This window comes from Perissodus microlepis, chromosome 14 (genome assembly GCF_051167445.1).
Source record: "Perissodus microlepis isolate ML-2025 ecotype Zambia chromosome 14, ASM5116744v1, whole genome shotgun sequence".
Taxonomy (NCBI): domain Eukaryota; kingdom Metazoa; phylum Chordata; class Actinopteri; order Cichliformes; family Cichlidae; genus Perissodus; species Perissodus microlepis.
The window spans coordinates 18,961,709-18,976,627 of record NC_140474.1 but is presented as its reverse complement, the minus strand read 5'-3'; the positions used below and the strand labels follow the sequence as shown (position 1 = coordinate 18,976,627).

The following is a 14,919-nucleotide window of genomic DNA, read 5'->3' as shown; positions in this document are numbered from 1 at the left end:
AGCGAAGTGCTCTAATAGGGTGATATGGTACTACAAGGTCATTAAGATAAGATGGGGCCTGATTATTTAAGACCTTGTATGTGAGGAGCAGGATTTTGAATTCAATTCTGGACTTAACAGGAAGCCAATGAAGGGAAGCCAAAACAGGAGAAATATGCTCTCTCCTTCTAGTCCCTGTCAGTACTCTTGCTGCAGCATTTTGGATTAGCTGAAGGCTTTTCAGTGAGTTTTTTGGACATCCTGATAATAATGAATTACAGTAGTCCAGCCTGGAAGTAATAAATGCATGAACTAGTTTTTCAGCGTCACTCTGAGACAGGATATTTCTAATTTTAGAGATGTTGCGCAAATGGAAGAAAGCAGTCGTACATATTTGTTTAATATGTGCGTTGAAGGACATGTCCTGGTCAAAAATGACTCCAAGGTTCCTCACAGCGTTACTGGAGGCCAAGGTAATGCCATCCAGAGTAAGAATCTGGTTAGATACCATATTTCTAAGATTTTCAGGGCCGAGTACAATAACCTCAGTTTTATCTGAATTAAGAAGCAGAAAGTTAGCGGCCATCCAGGTCTTTATGTCTTTAAGACATTCCTGCAGTTTAACTAATTGGTGTGTGTTATCTGGCTTCATGGACAGATAGAGCTGGGTGTCATCTGCATAGCAGTGAAAATGTATGCTATGTCTTCTAATGATGCTGCCTAAGGGAAGCATGTATAATGTAAACAGAATTGGTCCTAGCACTGAACCCTGTGGAACTCCATAATTAACCTCAGTGTGTGAAGAGGACTCTCCATTTACATGCACAAATTGGAGTCTATTAGATAGATATGATACAAACCACTGCAGTGCAGTACCTGTAATACCTACAGCATGTTCTAATCGCTCTAATAGGATATTATGGTCAACAGTATCGAACGCTGCACTGAGGTCTAGCAGGACAAGCACAGAGATGAGTCCACTGTCAGAGGCCATAAGAAGATCATTTGTAACCTTCACTAAAGCTGTTTCTGTGCTGTGATGAGCTCTGAAACCTGACTGAAACTCTTCAAATAAACCATTCCTCTGCAGATGATCTGTTAGCTGTTTGACAACTACTCTTTCAAGGATTTTTGATATGAAAGGAAGGTTGGAGATTGGCCTATAATTAGCTAAGACTGCTGGGTCTAGAGATGGCTTTTTGAGTAAAGGTTTAACTACAGCCAGCTTGAAGGCCTGTGGTACATAGCCGATTATTAGAGATAGGTTGATCATATTTAAGATCGAAGAATTAATTAATGGCAGGACTTCTTTGAGCAGTTTTGTAGGAATGGGGTCTAAAAGACACGTTGATGGTTTGGAGGAAGTAATTATTGAAGTTAACTCAGAAAGATCAATTGGAGAAAAAGAGTCTAACTTAACATCAATGGTACTAAGAGTAGCTGTAGATAATATTACATCTGTGGGATGATTACTGGTAATTCTTTCTCTAATGATAAAAATTTTATTTGTGAAGAAGTTCATGAAGTCATTACTAGTTAACGTTAAAGGGATGGTTGGCTCAACAGAGCTCTGACTGTTTGTCAGCCTGGCTACAGTGCTGAAGAGAAACCTGGGGTTGTTCTTATTTTCTTCAATCAGTGATGAATAGTAAGATGTTCTGGCTTTGCGGAGGGCTTTCTTATAAAGCAGCAAACTATTTCTCCAGGCTAAATGATGATCCTCTAAATTTGTGACACGCCATTTCCTCTCCAGATTACGAGTCATCTGCTTTAGGGTACGTGTTTGAGAATTATACCACGGAGTCAGGTACTTCTGATTAGAGACCTTAGTTTTCACTGGAGCTACAGTATCCAGAGTCGTACGTAGTGAGGAGGTGAAATTATTAACAAGATAATCGACCTCTGTTGGGGTAGCGTTCAGATAGCTGCTCTGCTCTGTGTTGGTACAGGGCATTGAAGATGATAACAGTGGGTGGATTATATTCTTAAACTTAGTTACAGCGCTTTCAGAAAGACATCTACTGTGATAAAATCTACTCTCCACCGCTGTGTAATCAATTATTGTAAATGTAAATGTTATCAGGAAATGATCAGACAGGAGAGGGTTTTCAGGAAACACTGTTAAATGTTCAGTTTCTATGCCATATGTTAAAACAAGATCTAGAGTGTGATTAAAGTGGTGGGTGGGTTCTTTTACATTTTGAGAGAAGCCAATTGAGTCTAATAACAGACTAAATGCCATGTTGAGGCTGTCATTTTTAGCATCTACATGGATGTTAAAATCACCCACAATAATTATTTTATTTGAGCTCAGAACTAAATTAGATATAAAGTCTGAGAAATCAGACAGAAACTCTGTGTAAGGCCCAGGTGGACGATAGATGATAACAAGTAAGACTGGTTTCTGAGTTTCACAGCTGGGGTGGACAATGTTAAGCATCAGGCTTTCAAATGAATTAAAAGTCTGTCTTGGTCTTTCATTAATTAATAGGCTGGTGTGAAAAATTGCTGCCACACCGCCCCCTCGGCCTGTGCTTCGAGGTTTCTGGTAGTTAGAATGACTCGGGGGTGTTGATTCATTTAAACTAACATAATCATCCTGCTGCAACCAGGTTTCTGTAAGGCAGAGTAAATCAATTTGTTGATCAATTATTAAGTCATGTACTAACAGAGACTTGGAGGAGAGAGACCTAATATTTAATAATCCACATTTCACTGTTTTACTCTTTGGTTCAGATGTGGATACTGTACTGTTCTTTCTTTGTAATTGTTTATGTTTAAGTTGTTTGTTGCTGGTTTTTAGTTTGTTTTTTGTCTTTTTGGAAGCTGACACAGTCTCTATGGAGATGGGTTTTTGGGGGGGTAGCAGGAGGAGAGAAGCTGCAGAGAGGCGTGTAAGACTGCAACTCTGCTTCCTGGTCCCAACTCTGGATAGTCATATTTTGGGGGGTTTAATAAATTTGTCCATATTTCTAGAAATGAGAGCTGCTCCATCCAAAGTGGGATGGATGCCGTCTCTCCTAACAAGACCAGGTTTCCTCCAGAAGGTTTGCCAATTATCTATGAAGCCCACATCGTTTCTGGGACACCACTCAGACAGCCAGCAATTTAAGGAGAACATGCGGCTAAACATGTCACTCCTGGTCTGATTGGGGAGGGGACCAGAGAAAACTACAGAGTCCGACATTGTTTTAGCAAAGTTGCACATCGATTCAATATTGATTTTAGTGACCTCCGATTGGCGTAACCGGGTGTCATTACTGCCGACGTGAATTATGATTTTACTGAATTTACGTTTACCCTTAGCCAGCAGTTTTAAATTTCCTTCAATGTCGCCTGCTCTGGCCCCTGGAAGACAATTGACTATGGTTGCCGGTGTCTCTAGCTTCATGTCTGAGAACAGAATCACCAATTACCAGAGTTTGACCCCCGGCGGGTGTGTCACCGAGTGGGGAAAAACGGTTAGACACATGAACGGGTTGGTGGTGTACCTGGGGCTTCTGTTTAGGACTATGCTTCCTCCTCACCGTGACCCAGCCGCCCTCTTTCCCCAGCTGCTTGGGGTCTGCCGGGGAACAGCTAGCGGGGCCTACGCTATCTTCGGCTGCACCAGCTACAGGGGCCTGGCTAGCTACGGGTGAATGAAGGGTGCGAAGCCGAGTCTCCAATTCAGTAATCCTGGCCTCCAGAGCTGCAAATATGCTACATTTGTTACAGATATCATTACTGCTAAAGGAGGCCGAGGAGTAACTAAACATCTGACACAATGAGCAAGAAAGTGCAAGAGGGACAGGTGAAGTAGCCATGGTGCTAACGAGTCGGCTACGAGCTAAGCTAAGCTAGCGAAACAGTACAGAGACAGTGAGTGAATACTTTGGCTATAAATTAGGTAGTGAGTACACAGAAAGTGTGCTTCGGATGAAGCACGTGAAGATTATACTATGAAAGAAGAATGTATTTAAAAGTTGTTAATTAAATTGCTAAGCAAATAAGCTACTCAGAAACACCACTGTGTTTGAGCAGGAACAGGAAGTGATACTCTACCGCAGAGCGAGCGAACACCAAGTCTCAGATACTTATCAAATCACACAAAGCTCTTGTAGAAACAAACAAACAAATGAACAAAATATGTTCTCCTTCATTTCTGTCAAACAAAGTTGTATGACACGTTTCCAGCTGTTAGTATCATGGTTGCTAGGCAACCTGGGAAGCGCGAAGGAGACTAGACCGTCCCATACAGCCTATGTGTTTGCAACAAACTTGCCGTTTATTTTGCAAATCGAGCTCAACACTGCCCCTAGCGTCCTGGAGCACTTCCGTTGTGATTTGGAGTTTGCATGTATTTTGGATTTTGTACGTGTTTTGGAGTTTGCATGTGTTTTGGAGTTTGCATGTGTTTTGGATTTTGCATGTGTTTTGGATTTTGTACGTGTTTTGGATTTTGTACATGTTTTGGATTTTGCACGTGTTTTGGAGTTTGTGCATGCTTTGTCTCTAGGGGCCACCGTAATACGTAATGAAGTGCTACCGAGAAAATTACATTTTATTTATGTAATTAACACATTTTGAATTCTTAAAGAAATATAACAAAAGGAAAGACACCCAGCTGAACTAAAATGATCCATGTAGCAAACAAAAACTGTTGTGAGCCGCCACCCTTATATCGCCTTTGGGCTTTTGGAGCCTTGACCTGACTTTTAAAAAGTAATTGGAAAAAAAGCACTATGCTGCTAAAAAAAAAAAAAAAAAAGATATTTGCAAAATTCTGCCTAAATATGTATTTTACCTGGTTAATGTGTGTGGCGGGGCGTGGTCTGCAGTGCCGCTGTATGGGAGTCGGACGCACCTGAGCGGCACCCGCAATCAAGCCTCGCCGCCTTAAAGTCTGTGCTCTCTATGCTGTTGTGTTGGTATGTGTCGGGCTGTATGCGTACAGCAACCGTGTGTGAAAAGCGGTCAATAAAGAGATGCTGAAAAGCATGTTCATGCAAACATCGTCGGGTCTGTCGTGATATGTTTACAATAAGACTTATGGTCCCGAACCTCTGCGCACAGCGTCTGCAAATCGGGGCTTTCATCTTTACGCAGGACTGTAAGCTGTCATCTGTGGGGCATGAGCTGTGTTTGTTTTTAACATAGTTCACGGTGGACAACAGCTGCCGACATAATGTGGATCCGAAGTTCCATAATTGGCCTACCCGGGGTCGAAAGTCTCGATAAATGCACAGCGTTTCGGCGGGTACACCGGCTTCCGCGAGTGTGACGCTTATTTTGAGCGATGAAAAAATAATAAGATATAATTTTATTTGTATATTTCAAAATCACAATAATCTTCCAATTTAGAAAGAACTAAACACAAATAAAATACACTTCAGCTAAATACTTCTAATTTACTTTCCCAAACCATCCGGAGCCGCAAAATAAAGACTAAAGAGCCGCGGGTTGCCGACCCCTGTCATAGCAGAAGCTGAAAAGAGGATGGGAACACCTGCTAGGATTCGCTCTGATTTGGGAACAGAAAATGTCATAATGGCGGAGATTCTTGCGATGGAACGTCAGAAACTGTTTTATTACTGGATCCAGTAATCACAATCAGCGTATTGAAGGCTGGTGGGCCTTTCTGAGACGACATCATGCTCAGCACTGGATAAATCGTCTCCAGGAACTAAAAAACCATGACTGCTTTTCTGGACGTTTTTTGGACAAGCAGCTCATATTGTTTACGTGCCTGAACGTCATCGAGGTATGTAACCATGTTTATATTCTTTTAATGAGTCATTGTTTGTGTGTGTGTGTTTGTGTGTGTGTGTGTGTGTGTGTTAGAGAGAAAGAGAGACACGGAGAGAGAATAAAAAGTTTTCTTTAACACCCATCATGCACCATCCCTATTATCACTGTGTTCAGGATATGAAAAAAATGCATATTTCACTGACCAGAAACATAAAATCGCACTGTCTAAAACAATTCACGTTTAATAATTACTTTAAATTTTCCACAGTATCACGTGTCTACCACTGTTATTCTTGTTGTTGAGTATTTTTGATAAACTCTGTTTTTCTGACTGTCACTCTGTGGTGCTTTTGGGTAACATGTTGAGCCAAGAGAATGTGTTCTTTTACTGATATGAGATTTTTTAATTTTTAATATTTAATAGGAAAAGCTGCAGCAAGTTGCACATATGTGGAACACCCACATAATACGCAGAAGCAGAAATGCAGTTGCTCCAAGTGGACGTCCGATTCTCATGTACACCATCCCTCATCTCTTTGGAGGACAGGATCATCTGAAAGAGGTTTCTCGGGAGGCAGTGGATGCGTGTAAGCAAGAATGCCAACAGAGAGGACCTTATACCTGTGATGAAACCGTCTTCAGCTTGTGTTGCCTTATAATGTCAGAGAACTTCTTACTTCCACCAAGCACAGCAGATGAATCCATTGAACTGTATCTCTTCCTGAGAGCCTATATACTGAAGGACTTATAAACCTAAATATAATTGGGCTTTGGGAATTTTTACGCACATATGTTTTGGTTTTATATGTTTTATAAAAATTCTGCATTATTTAATAATTAACAAACACTGTTAGATGTTAACCTCCCTTTTATTTGTGTTCAAGGAGAAGAAAACACAGACTCTTGATAAACACTACAAAACTTAACTTATGTGCCAATTTTCTGTCTTTTATTCCAGTCAACTATTGCATCAAACACATTGCCTTCCAAAGTTATTCCCTTAAAATATGTTCTAAACAAATGACTGGTGGAAAGGTAAAAAAAAAAAAGATACTTGAAAATAATTAATATTAAATCTTTTGAATTATTACTAAACAAAACATCCCCTCTAGCAGACATCTTGTATCCTACAGAACTGTACCACAGACCTGTGGAAACGACCTTGACACATGATAAGAACTAATAATAAGCATAGTTCACCTCTTGCTGCTAACCATATGAACTTATTAAACATAATTAGTTAACATTTAAACTAGTAAAACTTTTAAGTATGAAAACTTAAACGGAACTTTTTCATAGTGGAAACAAATTGAAGTTATCCACAATTTTTGAAAAATAAATTCAAATATGAAAAAAAAAGTTTTGGGGGGGTTACTAATAAAACACTTGCCTGAAATTTAAGCTCTTTCTTTTTTTATACAATGATGTGTTCCCTGTTTGTGGGTTTAACAAACTTTATAGCTTCATAGCCCCTCATTGTTATTGCAAAACTTTCATTCTTTGGTTTAAACATGATGGACTTTAATCAAGCTATGCTGAACTCATAAGAGCTTTTAGCAGCCAAAACATTGTCCAGTTCATTTCGTAGTTCTGGGTAGGACGTGTATGTCCATGGTAGTTCCAGAAGAGGGCCGCATGTGTGTGCCACAGGTCGTCGTGCCAGTCCAGCCACAGGCGTGAACAGTACCTCAACCTTGTCAACACAGATGACATCTGACCCAGTAAGAAACCTGAACATCCTTCTGAGCCCTGTATCGTCAAGTCCTCTGATGTACTGGTGCAGAAATCTGAAGCTCTGCTTCTCTGCTTGAGTGGTGGGAGAGGCAGTAAGCAACTTCAAAAGCTTTCTCGTTGTTGGCTTTTTACCTTCATACATTAGTAGGACATCTTGTGGGCTTTGAAAAGCTTCTCTTAGGAAGTGGCTTGCAACTAAGGACATTTTCTCTGCGGCATATGCTGGTTTTTGGATTAATTGTTTGTGTGCGACTTTCAGAAGAAGGCCTTTTAAGTTCTCTTTGGTTGGAAGCACTGATACATCCAGGCGATCCATGAGATCCAGCACTTCATCCCTGTCTTCATCTGAAAGATCTTCTTTTAGTGTCCTTGTTATCAGATCCCTATCTGATTGGCTTAGGTAAAAGAGAAGACTTTCAAACAGCAGATCATCTGATACTTGATTCTCACCGAAGATGAGTGACACTGTGAAAACAGGAGCAAGGCAACAAGGGAAATATCCATGGTCTTGAAATCCCTTCAGTAAAATTCTACCCATGGATTTCCACTCTTCTTCCTGCCATTTAGGAGACAGTGATGGCACTCTGAACTCCTCTCCTTCAGCTGTGTTGTCCACAAACTCTGAACAAAATGCAGCATACACATCTCTTGATACACCGTCTGCATCAGCTCCTTTTTCATCAATGTAGGTGTATTTTAGAGGGTGTATGAGGAGTGCTGGATCTTTGAACTGGCTGATCATTTCCTCCAAAATAGTAACCCTGTGAAGTTTGATGGTAATGCAGACAAAATCATATGATCCTGCAGAGCTTATTGCTTCATTGCTTATAGATGTATCTGGACTACTGACTGCTGTGTTTGTTGGAGGAAGTGTAATGGATGTGATGACCAGATCATCTTCCTCAAACTGCAGGAATGGTTCATCTATTACAGTGTCATCAAGTTGACAAGGCAGAGGCTCTCCAAGGTAGGGTCCAATCATTACCTCAGATGTGTCTAATAATACATCTTCATCAGCATTCCTAGATTCTGATGATGAGATCACAACAGTGTGAGAAGCTTCATCTCCTTGATGTGAGTCAGTCAACTGTGTAACATTGTTTACATGTGTTTTCCCTTTATCATAAACTTCTTCATCATCTTCATCATTGGAAAATCTTCTTGTGCACAAGTAAAATCTCAACATTCCCATTTTAAGTGCTGAGTAGAGTTCTCCAACTGTGACATCTTCATCAAATACAGCCTCTTCCTGATAGTCTAATATGTCATGACTGAACACCTCCCATCTTCCAAATTTGCTTTTTCCACTTGGAAAGAAAAGATCTTTAGCATACTGTAATATGTCAGCTTTTTTGGAGTCTTTGGGCACATCAAAGGTCCTTGTTCCTCCTCCTCTGCACGTTCTCACTTGCTTACCTTCATGGATCCACCCTAATTCAATTTTTCGAGTCTTTTTCTCAGCCCATTTGTTGTTTTTTGCATATGTTCTTTTTCTCTTAGAAACGAATGCCTCCTCATGATCAGGTTTCTTCTCATTTTCATTGATTCCCATCTTTTCCTTCAATTTTTCGAGCAATGAGTTTTTTTCTTGATTCCTTAGTACTTGCAACACTGTTTTCCAAGCAGAACCATCTGGCAGCTATCCGATCACCATATGTTGGGATGTAACCAGACAGGGTCTTGTCATCCATGAAATCAATCACTGTGGCATCAATCTGTAATAACAGAGATATTTATTACTATACAGAAGTACAAGGTATACCTGCTGCCACACCACATGAGCAATGTTCCCTCTAAGCTGCGCACGTGCGCAATTGCGCACTGCTGGCACGGTCTCTGCGCACAGAAAATCTGCTTTGCGCACAAAAAAAACTAACCTGAATTGAAATTAAAATTAATACTTTGACAATTCTGTTTTGCAGTGTTAGTCAGTGAGTGACTGGCTGCTCCCATATGGGATTAGAACACCTTATCCCATAGTTCAGCCAATAATGCGTATATACGCAGCCAATCAACGTCGTTAACAGGCTATGACAGCGTCCTTATGTGCCGACACCAGTGTTTTAGCTAGCAAAGCGGCGTGGCTGATGTGGAGTGAAGCCACGTTAATGACAACGTGTACAACCACTGGAGATGTGAACAGGACAGAGGGAACAATTCACGGAAAAAGTGTGGACTTTATAACAGTTTTTAAATTGTGTTGATAGGCCACGTAAAACCAGAGTTATGATAAAATATCTGCAATGTTTGTTTTTCTTCCTGAATACTGTCGTTGTTTATATTTACTGCGGGAAGAAACTGTAAAAACGGCGTTTTATAAGGAAAAAAGGCTCGAAATTATGGAAGCCCGTTTCCGCCACTAAATAAAAACAAAACAGCTAGTATCCATAACTTGAAATTTCGAGTTACTTTTCTCAAAATTTCGAGTTAGCTCTGCCAATCAAAAATATACGTGAATGAGGTCGCTTTCTTGTTACCCGGAAGCATATGGCGCAGAGGAACGCGCACTCAAAAACGGATCCCAACAAATTGGCGCTTTCGCGAGTACGTTTGCTGATAGTAACACCATGTGATTCAGCTAATAACACAGGGATTTCATCATTTGTGAAGCCAGGCTGAAAACACTCAGCAATCTGTGCATTCACGACTGGATGTAATACCGGTAGCTTAGCTGTAGCATTTGTAGCTGAGGGCTTCAGCTTCCGGGTAACAAGGAAATGACGTCATTCACGTAGATTACTGATTGGCAGCGCTAACTCGAAATTTTGAGTTGCTTTTCTCAAAATTTTGAGTTAATAAATCTAAATTTCGAGTTAATATGTCGAAATTTTGAGAAAGTAACTCGAAATTTCGAGAAAGTAACTCGGAATTTTGAGAAAATAACTCGGAATTTCGAGTTATGGATCCTTTTTTTTTTTTTTTTTTTTAGTGGCGGAAACGGGCTTCCATACGAAATCACTCTGCGCCTGTGAGCAAAAACAAACTCCACCCCCCTGTCCCTTTCCTATTCGTCCAAAAAGTACCATGTCGACCAATCAAAAAATGATATGGTAACGTGGCATCTAGTTGTTAAGAAACGGGAGGAAGTTTTAGGAGTGAGGGCGGTGTTTTGAGATGTGAGAGATTTGAGACGTTTAGCGCAAATCTTGTGTCGTTAGTGTGTAGTGTAGTCAATAGTTTTGTTGTGTGTGTCAGAACAATGAGGCGACTGCTGAATGTTACAGGTGTTACAGCAGTGATACATCTCCTGTTGTCAGGCCTGCAGGTGTCAGGCTGTTGTTCTCCTTTATCTCATAGTGGACAGAAATTGTTTTTTGGAGTGGCACAAATGATTTTCTGTGGCGTCAGATTTGATGCAGAACAGCTGATTGTTCTGTAAATAGTTTGAAATGTTTATTTAAAAATGCCTTGGCTGCATTTAAAAGAAATAGCTGCAAAAAACTTTGTCGTTTCCCAAACTGAGGTACTTTTTTGAAGAACTATATAATTAATTGCCCAACATTGGTCATTATATACTGTATTTTGCAGACAGAGTTACAGGACTCTCTCCCAGACCACAGACTCATAATACATATCAGAGCTTTATAAAAAAAATTAAAAAAGAAAGAAAGTTGTGTTTTCAAAATTGGAGTTCAAGTTATTTTTACTTCAAATAGTGTTAACATGCTACATAGGTCAATGACTAGATTTTTTTAAAAAAAAATTTCATTGTAAGTGGGCTAAAGCAGTTAATTAAAAGTAGTCTAACATAAATGTAAATGCTGTAATTTAATTATTTTAATAAGCCATGTAACTTGGATGGATTAGATGCCGGCGTGACCACAGTGCACACGTCTGATGTCGCTCACAGTGGTCCAAGGGATCGCTCAGGGAGTTTGTGTGTTTGCTCAGATACATTAAAAATTAGAGGAAACATTGCACATGAGGTACCTCACTAAAACAATGTATGTACATTTCACATGTGTTTTGATAATTGTCTGTTATTATTTTAGTGGCAGCCATCAATATTTAGCATTTATTCTTTTCCTCTCTCTATGCCAGCAACATTAATCAGATTCTCTAACATGTCATTAATAGAAATATTACAGTAAATACAACGCCCACTTTTGAAAAAGTAAATTAGTATTCACGTATCTTTCAGTTGCACAGTGCACAAAGGGTTGAACTCATTGGTTTTTTAAATTGAAGCCAAATATCATTATGAACACAGTTTAATTCATTTGTTTTTAGATAAACAAGGAAACATTGTGCATCACATAATATAGTGATATATTTAAGAAACCTGGAATCTGCATAGGGGTTAATTAGTAACATTTAATAACTGTGGTCATAACAACGACCCAGTTTTATACAGCGGGTTAATTTGTTTTACATTCTCGATTCCATATAGATCCACACCAATGCAGCCTACCGTTACGTCCTTACGCAGTCAAAGCAAGAGAAGCGAAAATCGCTGTGGTTGCTAACTTAGCAATATGTCACATTTTTAGACGCTGTAACTTCGTAAAAAGCAAGTTTTACAAATTTCCCCTTCAAGAGAGCACTTACGCGTTCTTGTAGCACAGTCCTCAGGTACACCACGATTCCGAAGAAATCTCAGAAGTGGGCTATCAGTGTTTGTGTCCATGTTGAAAGCAGGGCATTGAAAGTTAAGTGCCAGTTCTGAAGAGCGTGAGCTCTCCACACCTACCATGGATTTGGGTTTCCGAACGCAACACGTTTTACGTTCTTACAATAACAAATGTTATTCTAATGGTATCTTTTTTTTACGTTTGTACAATATATGATCACGTTTGTACAATATAATATTTATATTGTATGAACGTGATCATTATATTGTACGAACGTGATAATTATGTATATTGTAATAACGTGATATTATGTTGTTCAAACGTGAAAAGTATCTTGTTAGAACAATAAAGTTTTCACGTTATACGATATACTTCTATTTTTCTTTTGCCTGGGTGGCAGCTCTACGCTTCCGTACATAACAATAATAGTACATCTATATAAAATGATCTCGCGGGCCGGATATAAATGTACGCTGGGCCGGATGTGGCCCGCGGGCCTTGACTTTGACACATGTGCTTTAAGTATTTTTGTCATCTTTTGACAAGTCGTGTGATTACAGCCACCAGGTTTCTGAACTGCTGACACACTTTGCAGTAATGGAAGCTTTCACTGACCTTTGAGCGTCTGTCCTGGCTGAATCTGCACAGCGAAACCAAAGTCAGTGAGTTTGATGTTCATGTAGTCGTCTAAAAGGATGTTCTCGGGCTTCAGGTCCCGATGAACAATGTTCTGGGCGTGGAGAAACTGGACCACCTCCAATAGAGACCGTATGATCTTCCTAAAGCCAACACGTAAAAACCTTTAAAGAGTCCTTTTAAAAGTTAGCATCATTTATCTGTTTTTTTTGTTAAATAACATGCTCACTGACCGTGTTTCCTTCTCACTCAGTGTAACTTTTTCTGTGAGGTAGTCAAAAAGTTCACCCCTCTTCATTCTGGGAAAAAGAAACTAAAAGTTTTGTTTGATTTTCACATAAATACCTGTTCAGGAATCAGCCATGTGAAACACTTACAGATCAAAAACCAGGAAGAAGAAGGCCTTGGACTCATAGCAGTCTTTGAGCTGAACTGGAGAAGAGAGTTACTTTGATATTTGGCCATGTTAGAAGAAAAAGGGTTAAACAAACTCAAGTTTTCCCAGTCAAACTGATTAAATGAAGCATGCGTACTGATGTTTTCCTGTCCGTAGACTTTCTTGAGGATGTCGATCTCCTTCACCGTCGCCTCTCTGATTTCTTCGATCTCCTGTGGCGTCATCTTGTCGGAGGGGGTGATGTCGATGATCTTCACCGCGTACTCCTGAGAGGTCTGCTTGTCGACGCAGCGGCGCACCATGCTGCTCACTCCCCTGAGGATGAAAAAAAAAAAACACATCAGCCGTCCGAGCTGCACATCTGTTGTTTTTAGGTTTGGGTAGGAGGGCAACTTGTGATAACTGCTGGATAAAATGTTCTGTGACCGTCACAGTGTCTTTCATCATGAATCATGTGTTTAACCGTTTCAAAACAGCACTGTTTTTGGTAAGAAATCAGTGACATGGTCAGACTAAAGGAAAGTATTGTGTGTTTTTACCATCTTATCAGTCTGACAGAGCAAGTAAAAACAGTGAAGAATGTGCTTGTCATGAAGATTGTCTTGTTTATCATTAACGTCCAGGAAAACAGAGAAAAACATCAAGTAAGCAAACTGAAAACCTTACTGCTGAAATTAAATTCAGAGGGCGATTTATGAATGAACAAGAGAAACTTCAGGGTGACCACAGTAAAGGAACTCCAGTGACTTTTCTCTGAATGAAGAATACTAGAAGAAGGACACATTGTCCACATCCTGTGACCTCCTGACCTGCATGTGGGAAAAGGGGGTGAAATTACATAATCTATCAGACCGACGGCCAACGCTTTGTCTGAAGCGTGCTGAAGTTAATAAATGTGGCCTCCTTGGATAATGTGTCTTACGTAACAGCACCACCCTCTGACAGCTGGTGGACTGAATGACAATGAGCAGGCCCTGGCTCGGCTCCCATTTCTCAGGGGCTTGTGGGAAACTTTGGGGAAAGTGCTTGTTCTGTGCAGAGGATGATAGCTGTTTGAACTGAGGTCTAAATCTGAGGTGTGTTGTAACATTAAATGAATCTCTACAAACTAATAGCAAGTAGATATTTTACCATTTTTTGTGTTCTGCCTTGCTACTCTTTGAAGTTACTTTGTGTAAACTCTGAAGAAGAGACGAGTTGGGTTAAATTCACAAACAATAAACCATTATTGTTTTTTGGGGTTTTGCTCAAGTGGATCTTTATCCTGGAACCCTCACATGTGGCTACATATAGGTCTAGTTTACCTAATCTTTAAGAGGTAAAACTGTGCACTCTTTAGTCCAAAGTCCAATGGAGAGTTTTCTGCTCAGCTCCGTTGGGTGAACCTCTGCTGTGGGTCACGTTACGACGACGGTTTCGTAAACATACCTTCCCAGAATCTCCCTGGGCTCATACTTGTCGTAGAACTCTTTGGCTCCCACCCAGTCAGGGATCTCCTCCTCCTTGGTCATGTTTCCAGCTCAAGGCTAATAGTACAGAAGTATCTCCTCTTGCAGCTGACCTCAGGCTGCAGGCAGAACATGCATTCAAAACAGCAGCATTTTCACTAAACACAGCTCTACTTTAAGGCTTTTTGCACATCTGATCACACTAGAACTGCTTCCAAGCTGTTCTGACGGATATTCACCAGTTAGCTGCTTCACCAGCAGGAGCTGTCCAGATAAGATGTGTGTTTGGGCACCAGGCGTGCCAGCTGTATTTTGTAGGCCATACTGTTCAATTTAAAGCTTTATCAGCAGAATGTTAAGTAATTAAACTGCATTATTACAGATCAAGCTACTGAGTGATACTTAAGTAATCAAAATCATCAAC

General features: G+C 40.2%; 1 protein-coding gene and 1 pseudogene across 1 annotated transcript; both read right to left on the bottom strand.

Annotated features, from left to right (window-relative positions):
- Positions 1-6,536: 6,536 nt before the first annotated feature.
- LOC146373820 (uncharacterized) lies at positions 6,537-12,136 on the bottom strand (annotated as a pseudogene).
- A 386-nt stretch (positions 12,137-12,522) lies between these two features.
- Positions 12,523-14,558, bottom strand: LOC146373819 (phosphorylase b kinase gamma catalytic chain, skeletal muscle/heart isoform-like). Its single transcript, XM_084950000.1, has 5 exons — positions 14,476-14,558; positions 13,184-13,362; positions 13,028-13,082; positions 12,884-12,949; positions 12,523-12,793 (listed from the first exon to the last, which is right to left on the bottom strand). Exons 1-5 carry the CDS (start codon positions 14,556-14,558, stop codon positions 12,622-12,624), a joined length of 555 nt encoding a protein of 184 aa, XP_084806126.1. The 3' UTR covers positions 12,523-12,621.
- Positions 14,559-14,919: the final 361 nt, after the last annotated feature.

Bases quoted from the DNA above. Each gene is read 5' to 3' on its own strand.
- LOC146373819 (XM_084950000.1), bottom strand. From the start codon at position 14,558: ATGACCAAGGAGGAGGAGATCCCTGACTGGGTGGGAGCCAAAGAGTTC. The intron at 13,083-13,183 runs GTACGCATGCTT...TCTCTTCTCCAG, and splicing joins CTACGGACAGGAAAACATCA to TTCAGCTCAAAGACTGCTAT. The intron at 12,794-12,883 runs GTCAGTGAGCAT...TGTTGGCTTTAG, and splicing joins CTGAGTGAGAAGGAAACACG to GAAGATCATACGGTCTCTAT.